The 24676-nt window shown below is 39.7% G+C and overlaps 1 protein-coding gene across 5 annotated transcripts in view; it reads right to left on the minus strand.

The window, feature by feature from the left end:
- Positions 1-24676, minus strand: part of DCLK1 (doublecortin like kinase 1) — a 359451-nt gene that overhangs the window by 60622 nt on the left and 274153 nt on the right. For 2 of the 5 annotated variants that reach the window (XM_045978157.1, XM_045978159.1), the window contains exons 7-10: positions 11333-11417; positions 8379-8487; positions 1645-1702; positions 1037-1156 (exon numbers count right to left, since the gene is read on the minus strand). In XM_045978157.1, the coding sequence (XP_045834113.1) occupies positions 1037-1156; positions 1645-1702; positions 8379-8487; positions 11333-11417 (372 nt within the window). Of the gene's footprint in view, positions 1-1036; positions 1157-1644; positions 1703-8378; positions 8488-11329; positions 11418-17784; positions 22702-24676 lie in introns of those variants that run through there. The other 3 variants (XM_045978156.1, XM_045978158.1, XM_045978160.1) reach the window with 2 other exon arrangements.

Here is a 24676-nt window from a genome sequence, read left to right on the forward strand (position 1 = left end):
TTCCTCAAAATGTTGAAAATAGAACTACCCTATGACCCAGCAATTGCACTACTGGGTATTTACCCTAAAGATACAAACATAGTGATCCGAAGGGGCACGTGTACCCGAATGTTTATAGCAGCAATGTCTACAATAGCCAGACTATGGAAAGAACCTAGATGTCCATCAACAGATGAATGGATAAAGAAGATGTGGTATATATACACAATGGAATACTATGCAGCCATCAAAAGAAATGAAATCTTGCCATTTGCGACGACGTGGATGGAACTAGAGCGTATCATGCTTAGTGAAATAAGTCAATCGGAGAAAGACAACTATCATATGATCTCCCTGATATGAGGACATGGAGAAGCAACATGGGGGGGTAGGGGGATAGGAGAAGAATAAATGAAACAAGATGGGATTGGGAGGGAGACAAACCATAAATGACTCTTAATCTCACAAAACAAACTGGGGGTTGCTGGGGGGAGGTGGGATTGGGAGAGGGGGAGCGGGCTATGGACATTGGGGAGGGGAGGCGAACCATAAGAGACTATGGACTCTGAAAAACAACCTGAGGGTTTTGAAGGGTCAGGGGTGGGAGGTTGGGGGAACAGGTGGTGGGTAATGGGGAGGGCACGTTTTGCATGGAGCACTGGGTGTTGTGCAAAAAGAATGAATACTGTTACGCTGAAAAAATAAATAAAATGGAAAAAAAAAATGCACATAAAAAAAAAAAAGTACATGGTGGAAATCATCCCTCCTATCTTATCTTCACCATAACACTCCTGGTAGGTACTATTACTCATCTCATTTTACATTGGAGGAAACTAAGGTACAGAGAGGTATACCCAAGGTCAGAAAGCTACAGTGGTCTAGGCTGGGACTGGAATGCTTGCAGTCTCATTCTGGTGTTCATACTCTTAACCATTAGGCCAATACACAGAAAGGAGAGACTAAACTTCAATGGAAGGAAATAAAGGAAACAGCTCCCTCTATCAAAGAGGAAAGCATGGTGCCTTGTGTGGGTTTATTCTTTTTCCAAGATACACACCTTTACTAACTCCATGACAAGATACAGTTCCGTGGGCACATCCATCTCTTCGATCAGAAGAACAATATTGGGATGTTTCACTCTTCTTAAAATAGACACCTCATTCTGGATCATATGCTCCTGTTTAAGTGAAAAGTTACCTTAATTAATATACACATCACAACGTGAGGAGCTAAGTCCAATAGCGCAGCTGTGCTATCTCAGGATCAAAGGAGCTATGTTTGGGTAGAATACAGTGAGTACGTCTGAGATTCTGATACTCAGCCTAGAATTGCCAAAAGTGGTTGAAGTTCCTCAGAGGATGCTTGCGACCTATCAGTAGAACTAAAACTGCATAGAGAAGGACGGAATGAAACTCAGATCACAAAAGTAAATTAAGAAAGTAAAACAAGCAAACCAACAATAAGGAACAGAAAGAACCTACAATCATTCCTCCTAACTTTTATTCCAAGAATATTTATAAAGTTATATTCCATGAAATATGTAACATTGTATTCCACCAAAACGCAAGTCCTAGGGTAAATTTATGTTTATTTGGGAACTGATCTCTGTTTCTACCTCCCACCCCCGCAACACTGTATTTTCATGAAAATAAGCCTTATACATACTTTGCCTCGACATTTGCTTTTCTTGATGATTTTCAGAGCATATTCCCTAGCGGTTGACCTGCAACGAGAAAGTTATTTGTGAAAAACAAACTTAATTTCAAATCTGTTGAGTCATTTTGTTAAGGACTTATTTCTTACCCCCATACCTTGTATCAAACTGGTATATTTTGTAAAAGTCTCTTTCCCTTTTTTCAGAGAAATCTGTAAAACTTAAAGAGCTGACCAAGTGCAAGGACAACACCTATGCTGGCATAGAAACATCCTGAGCTGGGGTTTTTTGTTGTTGTTGTTGTTTTTTAAGATTTCATTTATTTCATAGAGAGAGAGAGAAAGCAAGCATGAGCAGGGGGAGGGGCAGAGGGAGACCCAGACTCCCTGCTGAACTGGGAGCCCGATGCAGAACTTGATCCCAGAACCCTGGGATCATGACCTGAGCTGAAGGCAGATGCTTAATGGACTGAGCCACCCAGGTGTCCCATCCTGAGCTGTTTAATGTTACCATACTTGTAATAAAATGACCACTACTGGGGCGCCTGGGTTGCTCAGTCAGTCGAGCGTCCGACTCTTGATTTTGGCTCAGATCATGATCTCGGGGTCCTGGGATGGAGCCTCATGTCAGGCATCATGCTCAGTAGTGAGTCTGCTTCAGGATTTTTCTCTCTCTCCCTCTTTCTCTGCTCATCCCACCTGCATGCTCTCTCTCTCTCTCTCAAATAAATAAATAAGTCTTAAAAAGAAAGTAAAACAGGACTCTTGAGTTCTTGAGGACTCTGTTCATATACAGCCCAGCCAACACTGCCCTTCCTCTGTGGTGGGTGTGGGAGGGAGTGTTAGTCATACAGCTACCTTTAAATCGCTTCCTAACGTGTGCCACCATTTCTAAGATCCTGCAGTGCCAAAAAGGACAGCTCTACTGTCAAGGGACGTGTACTTCATAATCCTAAGAAACAACTATTTGACAAGCATTTCCACTTCATTTCTGGTGGGAAACCAAAACAGCTTAGCCTTTTACCCATCGATAAAAGCCAACTTCAGAGATCCAAATGAACACAGTGGGAGTGGGGTTGATTACGAACGGAAGTTTAAAACAGGGTTTTAAAATCTTCAGTATGAAGAATCAAAGGGCAGACTTCCTAGTTACGTGTTTAGAGTAAGAGTGATTTGCCCATACATTAGGAGAGCAGGTATTAGCAGTGTGTCCTGAGGGCATTTTGGACACCATTCACATCATTTGCTAAAACTTCTCCCACTAGACTCCCAGGCCCCTGTGTGGATGGATGGGAGAGGGAAGTCAGGCACATGCAAGGGGATTCTTCCCATCAGAGAAGGTATACAGGGTCCTTTTAAGCATCTCTTCTGAAGAGGCTTCTGAAGAGTTTGTTTGCAAATCTGAAAACCCTTCATCAAGAGGAAAATGAAACGCTGAAGAATTTCTGGGTTCTGCTTTTCACGCATCGCTAAGAAAAACCCAAATAAAACAAACCTGAGATTCAAATCCATGATCCCTTTCCCATCTGGTTTAAAATGTTTCAGGTGATGACAAGAATACTAGACTAGGGACGCCTGGGTGGCTCAGTTGGTTGGACGACTGCCTTCGGCTCAGGTCATGATCCCGGAGTTCCGGGATCGAGTCCCGCATCGGCCTCCCAGCTCCATGGGGAGTCTGTTTCTCCCTCTGACCTTCTCCTCACTCATGCTCTCTCTCACTGTCTCTCTCTCAAATAAATAAATAAAATCTTAAAAAAAAAAAAAGAATACTAGACTATTGGAATGACTACTGTGATCAAAGCCAGCGATCCCAGGCAGTACCACGGAGCTGGGGTGAAGATGGCACTTCTATTCCGGGTCCCAACGAAGGGGACAGATGATGGGACGGTGTTGATGAGAAGAGAAGGGGCTTTCTTAGTTTTGTCATTCCCCATGTTGCCACTTGATCCTCTTGTTTCCCTGGAATAAGTAACGTCACCGAACTCAAAGCAAAGGGCTGGCGTGGGACCGGGAAGGCCAAGTCCCCCTGTGAGCCAGACGGGTAAGGAGCAGAATCTCCAAGGAGCAAGTGGGTGCCTTGGCTCCCAGGACACCAGGCAAACTAGGTCACGTCCTGAGCCGCGGGCTGAAGGGAAAATGCAAGCAAGCCTGGGCAGCAGCGGCCTCAGGGTTTACTAGGAAAAGGGACTTTATGGGTTCTGAACCCAGAACCTTAAATAATAGGATCCATCACTCAGTTAGACTGACCCATATTTTAATCAGACAGTGAGTCCTGTAGAGGACCACCAAAATTAATACTGCAAGTTTTCTTTCTTGATTCCTTGAGGACAGACTATAAAGTCATAATATAAGCCTTCATTATTGGAAGTATATGTTTATAGGAACGCAGCTGAGTCTAGAAAATAAGCCTGAAAACAGGTGTTAGTACTAAATGTATTCCTAAGAATGAAAGTTTAATATCTTGCTTTAAGTTGGTAAATGAAAACACTTGGCATGAAATAAAACCTTAAAGTATTTGCCTTCTTGCATGCCCTAACTCTAAGGACCACTGTACCCGTGTAATTTTTCAGCAATGGTTCTTTGGTGGCTACAGAGGTGAGAAAAACCCGGGCATTTTAGACACAGGTAAGCAAAACCTGGTCCTTGTTCCCGCCGAGTCTACAGCTTATTGTGGTGAGAATACTAGACACTGGGATTTTTGGTCAAACTATAGGCCATTTGCTTCTTTGTTCCTGAAATGACCCTTCGTGGAATCACAGAGGCTTGAATGGCGCGGCAAAGGCAGCAGCAGCGGGACAAACTTTGCTTGCTTCTTTCCCTCCTATATGGGAATTCAGTTTGTAAGGTCCCCTTCCTATTACCTTTGAACCAAGGTTAGAGCCTGAACTATTAAGACAGAAATTTCCAAATTTTACAAACTTGAACTAAATCCAATTTTTAATGTTTTGTGCTGGGAAAACAAAACAAAACACAACAACACTGGTTTGGAGAAAGCTCTCCTGTTTAAACTTAGTGATTCTCAGCCCAGGGCCAGTATGCTCAGCACCCTTCTCCCTCACCCTGGGAAGGTGGGTAGCAGAATGTTTATCGATTGGGGTTCTGGGACTAGTGTCCTTTTTGCTGTTGCTTTTATGAGGGGTTTGCTAGGTTTTCAAGGTACTAAAAAAATTATGTGGAAAAGGAAAAACAGCTTCCCAGGCATTCCCATCATAGCATTCGATGAATTTCACGGCAATGCTTCCATTATGGGTTAGGTTCTCAAGCAGAGGGACTGGGGTCTTGGCCCTCTCTGTAGCCCCGTATGAGTCCAGGGTAGGCCTTAACTAGCAGGGGCTCCAAGCATGTTGGCTGAGTGGTGGAGATGCCAGAGGATGATGGCAGTTAGGAGCCCCCAACAAAGGGGAGTTAGTAAACACCACCTTTTGTTTGCTACAGAGTCATTCATAATAAAGCCCATCTCAGTCTCTTCCTAAGGAGGTCATTGTGGAGAGCAGAGAACTGAGGGCTCCCAGACTGTCTCCTCAGACATCTCTGGAGTAGAGTTTGATTTTGAATTTGAGCACAAACCCGGCACCAGGGCATCCCCAGGAAGGAAAGGAAGAACACCGCCAGCTTGCTGAAACCCAGCTCAGCTCCATCCTGACTCAGCCTCCAAATCGCACTTCAGAAGGTAATGCCTTCAAATTACAGGTACAAGGTTTTGGAGGTTTTTGAGAATTCTGGAGATTTTCTATGTAGATGCAACCCGGTTTTGTGGCCCTGAAGTCTCAGCTCATTTGGATATTTGGATGGGTTTGAGCCCACCTACACTCACTGCTTAAGCCAATGGTTTCCTTGAGCAGACCCTCACTTTTATAGGGGAGGGAGGGGAAAGGGAAACAGTAACAGGTAGAACTTTAATACAATTCTGCTGCATACATTGCTAAAAGATGCAATGATGAAAAGCAGTGCAGGTGGAGGGGGGCCAAGAACCACAGGAGACACTGTCACTGCTCCTAACTGCGCCGCTGGGACCCTTGGCTTGTGTGCTAATGGTCCATGAAGAACCAGGCAAGCCAAAGACGAAGGGCCCTTCTTTGGGAGCTCTCTACTCATGCTCTGACCTCTCGCTAGTGCTTTTCAGCTCTCTTTTTCTTTGGGGCCCCAAGTAGTCTAGAAAACAGCTTCAGAATAGAGCAAGTCTCCATTCACCCACTTCCTCTGACATGTCCTATGGGCTCCTGAGGCCACTAGAGAATTGCTACTGGGGAAGAGGCATAAATTGAAATGGACCCAGCAGCCACCACCAGAGGATATGCTGGGACGGGGCCATGGAACAAAAAGCCTGCGCAACACTACCATTGCATCCTTTGTTGTAGGAAGACCTTCCCCGGGACGGCGGCTTCTTAACAGAGGAGGGACATGTTTATTTGGTCGTTAAGACACACGTATCCTTCAAAAATATGGTGGTACGTACCCACGAGCAACATGGGCCATTAACAACATGCTTAGCTTGCATATTTTCTTGGACCTCTGGAAAATATTAAAAGAATGTCTCATGATGCCTCCAGGGAGAGAGGTCACATGCCATATGTCCTCATTCGGCAGGAGCTTCCGGAATCCTAAAACTTGGTGGAGCAATCTGGTGTGTAGACTTGGGAGGTTCATACCATGAAACCCAAGATGCAAACTCATGCAAAATAAACATAATTCAAACTGGAAAGAAAGACATTAATTCTGGATGGAGACATGAGACATTTTCACTGTGGGAAGACCAGTGACTTTTGGGCTAAGCCGCCCTCGCGATCCCTGTGCGAGCTGGGAGAGACGGCACATGGCTGCCACACCAGTCTCAACAGATGACGCATGCTGGCAGATCACCAGACACCCCACATAGGAAGGGCATGGCAATCTGCTAAAAATGGGATTTTCTGCTACAGTGGGAAAAAAGTTAAAAAGAGTTGACTTACTATCTGTAAAAGTATAAATGAAATATAAAATTATATAAACACACACACACTTGCATCCTTTGCTTTAACAGTGGCTTTCCTGATTTAATTTCCATCTTTTTTGTACAGACACAAATGCAGTGTGCGTGACTCTCGATCAGCGAAGCTACATTCTCCTGAGAGACTCTTCGTTGGCGACAACAGAGTGCTCAAAAGTGTGGGTTTTGGACCCTGGCCTTCCTAAGTACTTACTAACTGAGCAACTCTGGGCATTTAACTTCTTAAGGCGTTCTTTGCTTTAAAACAGAGGCAATATTGGTATTACGGGATCATTATGACAATTACATGAAATATCATATGGGTTTTGTATATAGTGGATGCTCAGTAAATAGTGGTTATTTCTGTTTTTGGAGGTGTGAGGCTTAGGAAAGTAACGGAGAACTTTCCGTATTTGGCAGAGATGCAACAAATGATCAAACTGGTGGCAGTGGGGATGACTGAGGGGCAGCGAGGGGAAAAGGTGGCCTCACAGTAACTCCTAAGGGGTTTTTCACCCTCCTCTTCTCATGCCTTTCCCTCCAAGACGGGCTGCTACAGTGGCTTGCTGGTCCCGGTGGGACTATCTCAGCCCAGCTGCCATGCTGCGGGGAGCAAGTTTGAAATTTAGTGCCCAAGGGTATCTTCCCAAGGGGTCTGTGACCTCAGTCAGGGAGACATCTTCCTAAGAATGGCAGAGGGAGTAGGGGAGCAAGTCAGTGGACACTGCATCCTGGTGATGCTTGAGGCCCGGTGTAGACTTCCAGCTCCAGCATGGCATGAAACTGGGCTTCTAAATCAAAGCTCTTGGAGAAAAACAAGTTCTGGATCTTATGCAGCTAAAGCCTCTAGTCCAAGGCATTCTCTCTGAAGGGTAGAGCTGAGCGAAGGAGCATTATTCTCATTCAGCACTGACTAGTGGGCACCCAGTCTCCTGGGGGCAGAGAAGCGTGATGGGGAAACCAGTCCCCAGAGGCCAGCAGTGAAACCTTCCTCAAGGAATGAAGTGGGTTCACCTGACTTTTCAACGCTCTGCTCACCAGCTCTGAGCAGGAGCTGCGGGCTGACCAGGTCCCTGTAGAGCAAGAAGCTGCTCAGGAAGTGAGTTCCAAATTCAACACTGGGCTGATGCTTTGAGGCCACCTTAGTCTGGCATATGATTTTATTAGTTGTCATTTCATTTAATAGCCACCGGTCACTGTCCTTGATTAGGTATCTAGATCTCAGGGATAAACCTTTTACTCCAAACCTCCTGCCTTTGGCCCCCAAGAGTACCAAGCTCATTCATCTGAAAACATTTTAATGTATTAAACACCGTTTTTGTTGAGATCAGTACCTATGCACTTTAAAGCTTTTCAAGGTTATTATATTTAATTTGATGATAGTACATTAAAATCCACTCTATGCAAGAATGTTCTGACCTCTACAAAATGTCTCAGGAAAGTATCGGAAAAAACTGTTCAATATGTTTTGTGTTTTTTTAAACAATAAAAGAGCTCACCTGAAAGATCTGGCAAAGTTTTGCTGAGTACATTAAAAAGGAAAAATCAAAGTCCTTAATTTATAGATTGTCCCAGGAAACACTACATTTTTCAAATCTGTTGTGAGATGGGCTTTTCTTTCTTTAAATTTTTTTCTTTTCTTTTCTTTTTTTTTTTACATCTGGAGTTGAGACCTTAACCTATTCCATATGTACCACAGACGGCAAATAAAGACACAATCTTGGAAAACATAATGCCAAATGTTTCCTTTAAAGTGCGATGCAAACGATATCCTTCTCACCTTTCTACACATTCCTTGACAACAGCAAAATTTCCATCCCCTATTGTCCTTCCGACTTTATATCGTTCTGTTATTGTGGCTGGAATCTGGAAGCCTTCCTCCGACACTTCTGAAAGAATCATTAGTACATTTTTATTGGTAGAAAAGGGAACACAGATGTCGCACCAGAGAGACATTTAGAAGGATCATCGAATAGACTGGAACTGATTCAGAATCGATATGTTATGTTCCATACAGTGAGACAAGCCCTGCCTCCCCTCCCTCCGCAGACATTGTATACTCAACAGTTTTTACCAAGACGAATGATAAACTGAAAGGAAACCTAAGACTTATGGAGTCCACTTAAACCGATGGGAAGGCAACCAACACTTTCTGTGGCCGTGGGGACTCCGAGGAGGAAATTTCGCTCTGTGTTTCATGCCAATTTGATCTGTAGTGTTTATGGACTACCCACTGTCTATAGAGAAATGACCTTCCTGGGTATGGCTCAGGAGGAAAAATGGAGCTCATGGGGGACTCTGCCTGACATGGTACAAGCATGAAGCCTGCCTGCTGTTTGGACACTTAGCTTTCCTGCATCCTGAAATGGAGATCTCCGTAAAATTCCTTATGAACCAAGCCCTGATTGCCCCCCACCCCCAACTCCCCAGTATCAATGAGCAGATTTTAGACAAATGTTCTCACCAGCAACCTGCACAGCAGATGTTGAGTTAAAATTGCAATATTTATTATGTCTGTGAACAGAACAGTTTTGTAGTTTCAATTATGTTAGTGCCACTAACACAACACATTTTCCTCCTTAAAATGCATTTTGAAATATTTTACAAATGCCTAATAATGCTTTAAATATCTAAGGCCATAAAACTAAATAAGCCACACTTAGGTCACATAAATATACTGGATAACCTTTAACATCTTCGGGGTGTAAAAAGCCTTTTATAGCTGGGCTCTAAAATTTACATGCTTTAAAGTTATAAATCCTAGCGCTCCCTCAGGCAACCTGAATACAAAATGTGATGGAAACCTAGTGTGCTTTCTAAATGTGCTCCTATTCTGGCCTTTCATCATAAACTGAGACTAAACATTTCTTCTCAAAATAAAATTAAAACCTTAGGTGGTGCCTAGGTTTCTGTCTTCTCCATTAGCCTGCAACACTAGGGAATGACACATGGAAACTCACAATTATCACACATCTGCTTTAGGACCCTTATGCTGGTTCTGTGATCTGTACCACCCTGGATTCTAAGGTGGATGGAATTTCTGGAAAGGGTTGTACAAATGTGGGACATTTGCTGCTGCTACTTTTAGCCTCGGGATCTAGGTAGTCTCCTTACCTCTTCATAGGTGGCGTTTTAGTCTTTACCCACTAGAAGCTATCACAGTGGTCTCCAGAATAAAGCATGAGAGCTGCAGCCAATTAACACCCCCTCCCTAATCCCCACCATCTCACACCCCAAGAAGCTAATAATTTTGCCTCTGTTTGAAAGACTCAGCCTGGGGATTTTTGTCTACTCCATGGGAATTAGAGGAGAACGTTGGAGAAGTTTCAAATTCACTGCAAAGCACCCATATTTGTAAAACATCTCTCAGATGACACGGTCTTAAGGCTCTTTACTACATGGATAATAAAAATAACCATCCTTGGCTGTCAGAAGCAAGGCTGACTCCAGATGGGAAAAGAAAGGTGGTTCTTCATGCTTCCTTCTACCGGGAGCATAACTGCTTGGAGCACATGGCTTGGGATTTTTTTTTTTTTTTTTCCTATTGATAAAATGTATCCTTTAGGCTTTTGGCTAAGAAGGCTGTGCCAAAATCTTAGCCAAGGACCATTTCATTTCATTAGGTAAATACAACACAGAGGAACAAGAGAGACTCTTGCAGGTGGTTGAATTTCATACTACTTGGAAATACCAAAAAAAAAAAAAAAAAAAAAAAACCTGATAGGGCACGGTAATCAGGAAATAATTCATGTGCAAATCACTTATCTCACTTGACATAATAAAAGGTACTTTTTTTTGGAAAATCAAATCATATCATTTCAAACAAATAAGGGATGCTGATTCTTTAACAGTGCTTTGATCTTATAAGTCTTACACTTTTCTAAATACTTTCTCATAACTGATTTGAGTCTGAAAATGACCCCCATAGAGGAAACAGGCATATATTCCAATCTTATACAATTTTATAGAAGAGGAACTAAGATGTAGAATGCTGAAGAGGCTTATCCAAAACAGTCCAGGGAGGGGTGTCTGGGTGGTTTAGTCAGTTAAGCATCTGACTCTTGATTTCAGCTCAGGTCATGATCTCAGGGTCCTGAGATCGAACCCTGTGTCAGGCTCCGTTCTGGGGGAGAAGCCTGCTTAAGATTCTCTTTCTTCCTCTTCCCCTCAAACCCCCTCCCAAATAAATAAATAAAACCAAAACAATCCAGTGAGTTAGTAGAAAAGTCCATTCCAGAATCTAAATCATTTGACCACATCACAGAGAAATTCTAAAATGAACTAGCTTAAGGTACAAAGAATATTTTTGCAATTGCAATCAAGTAATTCTTTTTGTAAAGCCATATTTTCACGTATTGAGCTCACTTTAGTTAGAGCACATCTGTAGGGCTACAACAGTCAATCAAGAGAGTAAATTATCTTTAATATACTGAAAATGAACAGAATTTGGGAAAACAAAGGCAGCAATTACTTCCTTTTGTTTTCAAAGTAGGCAATATCTGGCCTTCTTAGAATACTTATGGCCTCCAAGGATGTAAAATAATTCCTTCTTCCTGTTCCCACAGAGTAGATAGGATCCCTGGGGGAAACCATATGCAATCCTATCCCTCTGAGTTGCTTTAGGCTTCTACTTCATAATCCTTGAGAAGTTACAGTTTCCTGAGGTAAATTCAGCCAACCCATCCTCTGTCCCTGAAACCCTTCTCCTCAGACACCAAGTCCCAAGCTCACCACCTTCTCCAGGCCCATCGTTCTCGTCCATTGAGCTGCAGACTTTGGTGGATGCCAGGGAAGTAGAGGAGCCTCCATGTTGAGAGCTCTGTGAGGGAACAGAAACATAGGATAAAAACACTCGGTCAGAGCGCCAGTCTGCAGGTGCTATGCCCAGCCCAGAATCTTGGGGTATAACTGTGCCCATCACCAGGGAGGATTGACTCTTAATACTTGAAAGGGGAGGTTCTTAGACTATTCAATTAGATTACTTCTCTTTCCCGCCCTATTAACCAATAATAGATAGTTTAAATGTGTCTAGATAATCATTCTAAATTTGGATGTTTCTGGACTGTTTAGTTCTTTTTCTCAAAATCAGCCTCCCTTAGCTCACTCTTCAGGTTCATCAGATTTTAAGCCTCTCACCTCACTTTTCCACAGTCTATCTGCAAACAGGCCTCAAATATGGCGCCACTCTGATCTCATCCAAAATGTTTTCTATTCTTACCATAGGAAAAAAAAAATTCTCTTCAGTTTGTTTTATGGAATAGCCTAAAAGAAAAACATGGAGGCTTACCACATTCTTGGAGAAAGGTTAAAGAGTGGGTCTGTTAATTCCACTTTGAGATCAAGACACAAGCACTAAGCAGGTTATCAATATGTTAAATGTTACAAAACAGGTCTGAGGCAAGGACAGGAACTCAAGCCTAAGCCTGGTGATGCCCTTGCATGTTTTGGTGTATTTTGACCCAAGACCAGTAAGAGCAGACAGGAGAACAACTATATGACAAAGCTCAGAGGATGAAACAATACCAAATATTTAGTACTATGATTAGCTACGGGGCAATACTTAAACAATGAACCTTTCCATTTCTGCTTCTATTCCTTGAGAACACAATTTGCATATTTCAATGCTATTTCTAAACAGTGAACACAGCTTGTCCTAAAAGATCTTCCTTCTGTTTCCCTGGGTTTATCCACTTGGTTGGCCTTGGGAGCAGGAGGCGGTGAGGGGGCAGCATTGGCTCATGGTGCTGGCTGTCTGTGGAGCAGAGAGAAGGGAAAGAGCATCTGTAGTGGAATTAATAATGAAGAGGTGGCGAGAAGCAAAGTTGACCTATTTGTTCTCTGCTTACCTGTTTCCCTTCAACCTCCTCCCCATTCCATCCAGCCTTAACTGTACACAAAGTAGGAAGAGAAAACTTTATATAATTTCTTTACCCCCAACAGTATCTTGCATAGAAAAAAAAGCAAAGATTCTTAGTTTTCACCAAAAAGATGAATATCCCTGGGTAAATGTTACTTAAATCATTGCAGGCCACCTGAGTCCACTGCCTGCTTTCCTGGGTGCAGCTAAGACACGCATGTTCCGTTGGCTGAGTTCATCAAAGCTGACTGTTGATGTTGGGGTGAAAGGTAAATTCACAGCAAGGTTGCATCTGCTTCCTTACAGGACATTCTACAAGTTTGGGGGTTCTCTAGGCTACCCCTGAAGCCCACATAGTTTGTGTGCTGTGTCCTTTCTGTTCCCATATGGTAAGAGTCCGCCACCAATCAGTGGCGACTTGAGCGGTGTTTTTTCAATCTTTCTCATCCAGCCTCCTTTTGTGATGACCAGCACACACTTTTCCTCTCTCAGGCTAGAAAGAGGGATTCCGATTGGGACCCTGAGACAGTTTTCTCTGGAAGTGACCCTAACTATGCGGTCATAACCAACTCTGTTGAAGGTACTGGAAATGTATGAGCTTCTAAGTCATGCTTTGCTGACTTTCACGGATGTCTGTTTGTGAACAACTTGTATTTGTAATACTGGAATACAAGGCTTAGACGAGGCAGATTTATGATGTCGATGCCTGGAGAAAATAAACATTAACATTACCACATTTGAGGGGAAAGGTGTGTGTTTTCAGAAAGTGAGATCTTTTATTCCCTGTGTGATTGCTTTTGCTGTAGACGTAATGTTGTTCCAAGCAGAAGCAGTAAGTAAATGTCTAAAACGTAGACCTTCTCTTCTGGGCTTTCTGATCCTTGAATTTCTTCCAGCAGCATAGCAAGTGGTGTTTAATAATGGAGAGACATTGTGGTTTGGGGTGGCAGGTGCTGTCTTGTCATATGGTGTTTTAAATTTTAGAATACAAAGACACATTCTTTCATCAAGCGCTCGAATTAATAGACCAGTAGCATGTTTCCTAGCAAAGATGTCCACATTCATGCACTCAATTCCAAAAGCTGGTTCTTTTAATAAGAACATCAGATACTCAAAACAGAACTCTGACCCAAAGTATGTGAAAACATCTTTTAAACTGTAATGTTCAATCAACTGACTGGATATTATTCACTAAAGTGCCTTATCAACTAACAAATTGCATTTTCAACAGTGCCACCAAACGTCTGATGCCCTGAATGCTTGCCACAATGCCAGCTGTGCTTTGTCTGCCTTATGGACAAAAACCCCTGAAGGTTTTTAGGCTCCGGTTTAAAAAAAAAAAAAGAAAAAGGTAAGATTAACACAAATTTGCTTACATTTAGAATTGCTTATTTTCAACTTTAGGTTTGAAAATGTACCCCCCAAGTAATTTCAATGTTCATGCTCAGGGTAACAGACCACTTTAAGAGAAAAATTTATATCCTTACAAACAGAGAACACAGAGTGAAAAGTTGTCATTTTATTATGCTCAAAGAGAGTGAAATAAATGTATTGGATTCCTAATGGTGTTATCTTTTCTTTTTCCCAAAGAGATAAAATAGTTAGCATTACACACTTTCCAAGACAATAATTACATGTATTCAAAGAATTTCAGGGATTGGAGTAGACCTTAAGTATTTCCTATTCCAACTTACTTCCATCCAGAGGCCAAATTCCCACTACAAAAATCCCAGCCATTTAGTCAAATGGCCTCAGTTCTACCACTTCCACTACTGAACACATTATTTCTTGAAGCGACCCCTTAACTATTCATATGAGACTAAAAAAGTTCTTCCTTATGCTGAAATGATGCCCTTCTATATTTTCCATGTATTGGTCTTAGCTCTCACCCCTGGGGCTACCCAGTACAGGTCTCATCCATTTTTCCTATGACAGTGCTTCAGGAATTTGGAAATAGCTACTGGACCCCTTCAGTATCTTCTCTTTTTCAACTTGGATATGCCCAGTTTTTTGTTTTTGTTTTTGTTTTTTTTTTTTGATTGTTCATCATACAACAGGGCTCCATTACCCTTTCACCATCCTGGGGATACACTCCAGTTCCCAATCTCTTGTTAATGCTAAACCTCAAAAAAATGTAATATTCTAGGCAGGCTCTGACTGGCACCGAGCAGATAGAGCCTTCCCCTTGTGAATGGAATATTAATGCACTTTTAAGATCACACTGGCCTAGTGATAGATAGATAGCTCCGTAACTTTTTAGCCTAACACTGAGCTCACAGTTATGTCAGGTCTCCCTAGTCTCTATTTGGGAGTTTGGTGTTTCTTATTTATTCACGTTAAATGTCCTATTTATTTATTTATTTATTTATTTATTTATTTATTTATTTGACAGAGAGAGAGAGAGATCACAAGTAGGCAGAGAGGCAGGCAGAGAGAGAGGAGGAAGCAGGCTCCCTGCGGAGCAGAGAGCCTGATGTGGGGCTCGATCCCAGGACCCCGAGATCATGACCTGAGCCGAAGGCAGTGGCTCAATCCACTGAGCCACCCAGGTGCCCCTAAATGTCCTATTTATTAATCGATATCTTTGCAGACTGTTATTTTGTCGATTCTGATTTTGTCACCTAATGTTTTTGTCCTCTCTCCCAGTTCAAGTGGTTCAGTAATCAATATGGCTCTTCGTGTATGCTAGTTACTAATCCTAAATATACTAATTTAGACAGTGCTGGAGCACTGTGATTACCGCCCATAAGTCTGATTGAAGGATTTTGAAAATAGTAAAGGGAAAAACATGTAAATCCTTGCTCTTTAAAATTAATCCAAAGAGATTAATCCGTCTTTATCAATGACCAACAGAAGCTGAAAAGCCAACTTGCATTTTTTGCATGCTTACAAGTGAAATCAGTTTGCTTATTTGTTTTTTCTAAACAGATACACCATTTTATAGTATACATAATGGTAAGATTTTGTGTTTGCTTCAGTTTTCTAATTCTAAGGCATCTGGGTGTGTATAGTACAGAACATACAGTTATTTTAGAATTTAATGCAATTAGGTGCTCTAAGAGACATTGTGACATTTGAAATGTTATCACCTCCAAGCAGATTAAATGGGAACCAGCTGGGCAGGTTACTGGCACCTGGATGGTTTTATGACACACCTTCATAAAAGTACTGCCCTAAGTAAGAACACATCCTAAGTGTAGCTATTTAGCTTGGGATCATGTAACAGATGGAGAACACATCACACTTTTTGAAGGAAGTGAGAAAGCTGACATAACAGCTCTAACCACATTTTACCAAGATGTATCTGATGACTATGTACTTAAAAACAGTTCATTTTAAATATAATGGTACTAGTTACCCCTGCCATTTGTATTAATGGTGTCACTCAGCTGAGGACTACACTGAATCAAGTTTTCAAAAATACCCAATTAATCCCACTGATCTACTCAAGGTAGAAAAACCTCACCAGGTAAGTTTAGCTTTGACTGGTTAATTGTATTACTTCCCCTTCAGATTCTGTCTTGGCACAATTATTATTTTGTTAATATTGATTTGAAAAAGTGCTAAAAAAAAAAAAGAACTTAAAAATCAAGTGGATTAACTTTAGAAAGGAAACACAACCAGTAAATATTTAACAAACTCAAACTACTGTCTTGGTGACCTTGACTTGAGGTCTACAGAATCTCTCTCTAAAGATGACCTCCACAAAAAAAAAAAAAAAAATTAAATCATATTCTAGAAGTTGAAAGTTTGAAACCTGAGGATTCCGTGTGTATCTAGAAAAAAAAAAAAACACACACACACATTCATTTGCTTTCCAAGTGTGTATAAAACAATAATAAGCTGGTGACATCAATATGTAATAACCAATAAGGTTCTATTATGTGAAACAAGGCAAAGGGAATTCCTTTTTCCAAATTCTTGTCTGCATTCATCATAGCATGTTTAGTCCAAATACAGTTTATGGTATGGGCAATCATGTGCCTAACAAGAATCAATAGTGAAAAATGTAAAATAGTATCATAGAGATTTGGTCAACGTTTTTAAAGAGCTGGAGAACAGTTATTCATGAAACTGGTTTACTCAGAAGAAAGAAAAATGAAAATGGGAATACTGGCATTAAATCAATTTGGTGAAGCCACCCATGGGAGCCAAGATTTCAAAAATAAATGTATTTTGTTACAACTTTATCAGGCCTCTTGCCTCCAGTCTCTATACTCACTTAAGCCAAGATCTATACATTCAAAATCTGAACTATTTGTCTTGAGAAGACTGTTGTGTTGGGGGTGGGAGGGATGGACACAATGTCTCCTCTTACGAGTTACTCTTCATGAAATCATGGTTTGGAAGGGACCAGAAAGTCATCTAGTTTAGCAATTCTCGATAAAATAATTCTCCTGTGATTTACTCCTCAAATGAAATTCCTAGTCTGTGACGAAGGGAGTTCACTACTCTCCTAGGTACCTGCTACACTTTATTTTAAACTCTATTATATTAAGAAAGCATAAACACAATTTGGAATTTTATACATTTGTTAATACTCCTTTCAGTTGTACCATTATTGCTTTGGGCATTGTTTACATTTAGGTTATGGAAATAATAAAGTGAACTAAAGCAAACTAAAACTTTAAAGTTAAGATAAACCTACCAAAAATGTTAGATTTAAAACTAGAATTTTGGACTTCTATAATAATTTTAATGTAAAATGTTTTTCTAACAAAGCCAGCAGAATTTTCTGTATTCCCTATACCACATTCCGAATGAAATAAAGTATGGATTTTTGTTCCGGTTTGAAGTTGGGTAATCAAGTATTTTATTATCATCACTATTTTATTATATATTATTTTATATGTTTATTTATTCAGTGGTTTTAAAATAGCTTGTATAGATATCCACGTATATGTATCTACATGATCATTCCCCTCACCTTACATTAGATGACCTTGAGAAAGATGCCTTCAAACCCAGGAGACAGTTAGTATGTCTAAAAAATGCGTGTCAATTTCTTTTTTTCAATCAGTTGACCATTTGTCTGACAAATTCACCCTTAGGACAACCCTGAGAGGAATGCGTATTAATGATTTTAATATAAGCAGCTGAAACAGAATACTTCATCAGACAGTCTTATTTTGTTGTATTGCCAGTATTTTGTACTTTAGATGGCCTGGGATGCCATTGTGCAGTACCAGGCCATGACGCTACTTAGATCACAAGAAGGCCATAACCATCATTATGAAAGTAACCAAAAGTAACCGTTACCCCTCACAGTCATTTCAATGTCAATGTCTACTTACAAGTTTTCTGAAAGAAACTCACTGAACAACATAGGTGGTTTTTCCTGTTTATTACATAGTTATTCTAAGGTGGTAAGTGTCACAAAGTTAACTTTGAGAGGAATAACATGGTCCATCGGGAAATACAAGCTATAACATTTTACAATGAAACCACAACACAAAGTGATGGAACTTTCAAAACTGGGTAGTTCAAGGAAACATCTCATCATTTAGCTCTATAAAACTCTGCGGATGGCCTCAATTGATGGATTTTTAAAATATAGTGCCGTTTCAAACATTTTAACACCAAATGCTCTTTCTAAGAGAATATACATCCAAGCAACTCAAACTGTATGCAGAAAGTATGTCAACCTCTTTGTAAAAATTTCACCCAAATCTACACCCATAATGTATTTTGAAGTGAAAAGTCCTTAGAACAAATAACTCAATTCCTTGCTTGTTGATGACTATAAACTAAGAAGTACACATTGCAAGAAAAAAGTCTTTGCCTGTGACCTTTCAGATGCCTACTATTCTAGCTTCAAAACGTTTTTTGTGGCCATATATAATACAAACACCCATGTATTACATGCACCATTTATACTATCTTGGAATTTATCCATCATCCTTACTAAAATGAACCACATTTTGAAGATACTATATATCATGCACTCTTGGAAATTACAGCTAGGGCCTCAGATTTCCTATCTTTTCCACATGCGTTACAGGCACAAAATTACAAATATTTTTCAGCTGACAGTATAACAAACCGCATCAGGCAATTGGCATATTGAATTCAATGTATCTCTAATTTTTACACTACACTCTTGCGGATATCTCAAACAAATACAGTTCTCACTCACATGCACGATTAAAGATGCTAGCAAGGCTAAGGCAAATAGGTATAAATGGGCAAATGTTTGCAGACAGAGTAAACTCATTCAATTAACATTTTCAAGTGTGTATATATTTATACAGATATATACACACATATAGCAAGTATAGGAAGGTAACTACTGAAAATATTCAACAGTTAGAATAGTGTTTTGAGAAAACATACAAAATTGCCTTACAGGTTATCTGGCCTTGTTACCAACTTACTTCAAATGAAGCACAGTTTGGATTCTTTTATATTTATGTTTCAATACAACACTCAGCTACTCACGACTCTATAAATCAAGATTTCATGTTTTAGTGAATATTGACTGCCAATCAATACATGTCATCAATACATACACGTTAGAGAAAACATCAGTGATAGGATTCACCCATTTTGAAAACTGAATGTCAAGACATAACAATACAAACATCAATGTGTGATTGTATTTCATAATTAACACAATATTGGATTTGTTTGAATTTCACATTTTTTGTGTATCTAGATTCCAATTTTTTTGTTTGTTAAATAAATCAGTACGTCTATTTGGAACCATCTGGCCTTATTAGTTTAGCATACTAATTTAGCATACTGCTTTTGAACTTAAAAATGCCCCAACTAATACATCACATTTAACAACTTGTGACATGGAGGTTTTACATACAATTCCACAAGAGCCAGTAACTCATCAGGCTGTGTCACAAACACCATATTTTCTATTTACGGTCTATGAACATACACAGATACTTATATAAGCACACCCATATACACACTGAGCCCTGAAAATTTACACAGACACCCACATGCCTGTATAGATATATGGCCACTTATGAAAAATTTAGCAGTCCAATAGCTCAAATATATGGGATTATTTTTCAAGAATATCATTCTCTATTTTCATCAAGAAATATGCTTTCAGGCTTCATTGTTTTTAAATGGAGAACAAAAAACCAAAACCAAAAAGCGAACCCAATCATGTGTGGATTTGCAGTGGATGCAAGGAAATACCCCTGCCAGTTAACAATAGGGAGGACATAACATACACAAATAGTTTTAGAAGGCATTATTTGATTTTTTAATATTTAGATGAGCTCATATAAGAACACAGGGATGTGTACAGATGGGTGGACCTGAAGCTTCTTAAACACCCATGACTTGGCATAGAAACATTATTGTGGATATCCCCCCACCCCGCCCCGGCCCTGACTTGACTGATGGAAACAAGACAAAGAAGAAATAAACCACACGGCTTTTAGAACCAGTCTCCACACTTGATATATTATTGGTTTGCATTTCTAAAATGCTGAAAGCAGGGAAATACTTATCCTATCTTTTTCTACGCTGTCAAAGGAAAAAACAAAGGTGAGTGCAAATGAAGAGGCATCAAACTTTTAACTAGAGCACACTGTCTTCCTAGCACATTTAAGGTTTACCGTAAGGACAAAAATGCATGACTTTTGCTGGAGCTCTCGCCTGCTCAGTAAAACAATTTTCAAGTTCAGTGCCTAATTTTTGAAAAAGAATTCTGTACGTAAGTAAATCTTAAGTGCCTATAAACCATCAATTTGATTCCACCAATGAACTAAAAACTTCTGGTTTGTTGCTAAGAGTTTTTCTTTTCTTTTTTTTTAAATTTCTGCTTTAGTATAATGGAATTACACTCTGCATAGAAAGAGATCTTAAAGTCTATAAATGGTGTGTTGTTTCCATCTCCGAGGGACTTCAGTTTCAAAAAGTAAATGATATATATTGCCTCTGAACAGTCCTTTAATAAAAGTCATATGTTCAAAAGATTGAATGCTGTGGAACAGCATTTCCTTTGGAACTGCTTGAATGGAAAGCTGGCCATATCTATCGGCAATTAGCACAAGTACAGTTTCTTTCTGCCATGTCTAAACAAAGCCGTGGGCTTCATATCAGTTGGCAATATCTGCCGCTTATCCAGAACAAATAGCCCTTATTGGACCTTTCTAAGCAGTACTTGTCCCTAAGATTGGCAGTACAGGGAAGTTAAAATTTTTGGAATTTATTTTTGTTCTGGACCATCTGACCCTGCCAGATTTAAGTTAACCGTTCCACTGCCTTCTTTGCATTTTTGACAGTTCAGTCAAATACATACTAATCTTTTATGGACTCAACTGTATTAAGTAATGCATTTTACAAAGACATAACTAGAACGGACACCAGCATAGGCAACTCCACAGATGTTTACTGTTTCTGCTAAAACAAAGCAGCCTTTTGATCTCAGCAGGAGTCTCTGTTCATTTCTATTGGAAACAGTTTTAAAACCTGAAGTCTGGAACAGGTATTATTATGAACTGTTCTTTCAAGATGGAATGATTCAGTCTGCGGTTGGAATAACCTGCCAGGGAACTGTCTTTCTCTCCGACAGACAGGATAATGAGGCACTAATTATTATAAGGCTAAATTTTCAGATGCTGTTAGATTGCCTGGACTCCTTTCTTTCTTTCTTTCTTTTTTTTCTTTTGGTTGAAATGTTTTATTCACTTGGAAAGTGAGATGGTAACATATGTAACTATAAACCAGATGGTAAAATTTGATAGTTGAGCAATTTATCAAGGAGATAAATTGATACCATTTAAAACAGTATATGACAACTGAACTTCTCTCCATCTTGAATCAAACAGTTTTTAAATTCAGTTTTCAAGTAAAATTTGAAAAAAAAAAAAACCAAAACAAAACTCAAGGAAAGGCCTCCAAATGGCATCATACATTTTAAATTTATCACCTACTGAGATATGTCAAGCCCACAGAATATCAAAACCATGCTTCACAAGTCTTAAATTGTTAGTGTTTGAACTAGTAAAACTAAATGATCACTAGGGTATGGCTTACATACAATAGACCATACACATTAAATTAATTTTTAACATTCAGATTTTAAAATAATTATTTTATGTTTAAGCAAAGCTGACTATGATTTTTAAAACAGAGGACCAGAAGAGCAGAATTAGTAGGTTAATGTTAAACAGTGGGTTATAATCATAGACTTACTTGGCTTAACACAAAGGGAGTTTTGCATACGAAAATTTCCAAAACATCAGGACTTCTCTAAATGGAGATTTGGATATTGAAGGACTGATTTATATAGCACCATTTAAGAGAATTTTGCTTTTAAGTTGATTCTTCTTAGAAAAAATCCAGACATTATTTTTTTAAGCCTGTGTGTTTAAAAAAAATTTTTTTTCTAGTTTCAGCCATTTCACATTTAAAAAATTACATATGTGGTTGTAATTCACAGCAATGGCACTGAACAAGTTCTTCATGTTGGTATATTGTTTAATCTATATTTATGCTGCTTCCAATAAAAAGGTAAGTTTAAGAAAATTTGCTTGGCAAAAAAAAACAAGGAAAGTTCCTAACGCCTAATGTTAGAGTCTTCATGAGGTATGTCTTTAACATGAGTGTTTCTCCTCAGATATTTAGGAACCCACAAAATGTTAGGTAGCTTTGTCTACTGTCCGGGAAGAAAAAAAAAATCGACTTGAGTATTTTTAATTATTTTGCCATAGAAGTAGCTTTTAAAAATCAGCAATCCAAATTTTCAAAAGAATATAGCTTTAAGGAAAAAAACATGTCTGTTGGTGCCATTTTAATTTGCCTGACCAAAAGTACAGGAAAATTGTATCTCTATGTCTACTTATGATTAAATGAAAACCCTGTCTGCAGAAATTATGACCTTATATTGTATCATTAGCTTGTTCTTGTACTCAATATTGGGTCCATATATGAAATTCATCAAAAGCCAGGCCTTGCAAAAAAAAACCAAACCAAAACAAAACAAAAAACCTAAACAACTGAGCTCCCCCAATCAAATCAATGTAGGAAATACACGTATAAAAAAAATCTCCAAGGATTAACATCATGACTATAAAATGTGTGTATATTTACTTTTATATGATTTGAGTTCGTAATTTCAAGGTATGCAAAACTCTTTTGTGTATTTTGCTGTTAGACTTAGAAAATGTGAAACACCTTCACCCAATCACAAACCATATACATTGCTCCATTGTCTCTTTTACACTGAGTCTCCTACTGAATCCAAATCATCCGAAGAGAGGGGGTGATACAGGTCCTGTAAGATGAAGGGCAGTATAGATTTGTTTACTTGGCTTTTTTGGGTGCCCTGGGGCTCTCTTAGGAGTGGAGCTACAATGAATGAGCATCCTTGGTTTCTAATGTCATCAGACCTTGCAAAGTCTCCAAATTTGGGTCAGAGGAAAGGTAATGGCTGAGAAACCATTTAAACAGATATAAATGGTGCTTATTTTGCCTTATTGGGTTGAACTGCTTCTGAGCTATTGCCTTCTGTGTCCTGCGGAGTTTTATAACCCCTGATGGCTGTCCATGCCAACTCCACTACTATGTGTCTAGGCAATTCTTCCTTGAACATTTTCTCCCCATTGTAGGGGGAAGAGGAGTGTGCTTACCTCACAAAATAATCTGTCAGGAACCCCAGAAGGCATTCAGCAAATTCTGGTCACAGAGCAGTAACCCAAGTGTTCGTTTGCCTTGCGCGTTAACATTAACCCAGTAAAAACTGCCTCTCCAAAATTTTGTATTTGGAAGACAGCAAAAATGCAAGCTTGACCTCGCCTTCCCTTCTCAATGTTCTTCCGGTTCTCCAACCACTTACCAATCACCTCCCTTTTTCCTCCCTCCACCCCTTTCTGCTAGGAGATCTCTCAGTTGGTAGCCAGGCAACCAGCTCAGATCTGCAGACGGTCTAGAATCCTGGCTTCCTTTCTATTTTGTACCACCCACTCCTCACATCATCTGACTGATAGATAATCTACACAAGTCAGCCATGTGGGAGTATAATGGGGAGCTTCATTCAACCTACACACCACACCACATTTCTTCCTGATGTATTAAGAAACAAGATCCCAGAACATTCATGGATGGAAAAGATCCTCTAAGATCTGCTTCTGTGACCAGTTAAATGCTTCTAGACAGCAATTTAAATAACAGTGTTTTGGAAAAATAGGGAGGTTGTTTGGTACATTGCCACCAATGCTTTTATGAAGAAAAATATCTGGCCTGCAGACTCTTATTGTATGTGACTACTCTAAAATCCCCAAAGCTGTAACATAAAAATACGATATTGAAGGAAGGAAAAAAAAAGCTAATTAAGTCATCATAATCAACATAGATAAAATAGTTTTTTCTTAAGTGTGAAGAAAGTGATCAAATGTCTTGATAGTCCTTTAAAAATTAAAAAAATACATTCTTATTTTTTAAAGCGAAGTAGGCAGTGTAAGAGTGCGTGCGTGTGTGTGTGTGTTGGGGGGTGCACAGCCAACTCATTTTCCTGGCCATGTTGCTAGGCAACACAGAAGAAAAAATAGAACTAGCTACTGTTTTCCAATTTGCAATAAAAAGAGTTAATTTATTCTTTGAAGTCTCCTCTTTTAGCACTTGCCATCTTTCACTTATTTCAGTATTTCCTGCATAGGAGTATAGCCAACCATTTGAGAAGAACATTAACCAAATTTGAAACAGGATCAGTTTTTAGGGATATTCTAGGCCCATTTTAACTGGGCGGGGTTATTTGATGTAGTTGCCTCCACACCAAGATGAAAGCTTTTCTTGCTAAAGCAGCTGGGAATGTCTCTGCGCACTGACATGGTACATGGATGGAGGATGTTCATTTACGGCCTAAATTTAAAAGCCTGGAAACTGCACCACCTCTGAATTATCCAGTGCTCTGCTTACAACATGTGCTCAATAAATGTTTTCACATGAGGATCAACCCTTTGTCTCCCTGAAACAAATGGGATTATTTTTCCCTCTCAAGTAGATTAAATGACACAGTGAAGAAGCTACAAGAGAACCACCATTTATAATCATTTCCCAAGTGCTGGCAATGTTAATTATAGAAGCCACTGGCCACACAGCTGCTAGTCGCTGGAGAGAAATTTCCTGCCTCATCTGGACAAAATCATAGTGATGCCGAGAGTACTGAGGGCAGAAGTAGTAAACTCTAGCCTCATTCTGCCCACACAGGGATAGTTGGGCAAAGCACTTTGTATCCCCACGATGGAGGTCTC

This window comes from Meles meles, chromosome 14 (genome assembly GCF_922984935.1).
Source record: "Meles meles chromosome 14, mMelMel3.1 paternal haplotype, whole genome shotgun sequence".
Classification (NCBI taxonomy): domain Eukaryota; kingdom Metazoa; phylum Chordata; class Mammalia; order Carnivora; family Mustelidae; genus Meles; species Meles meles.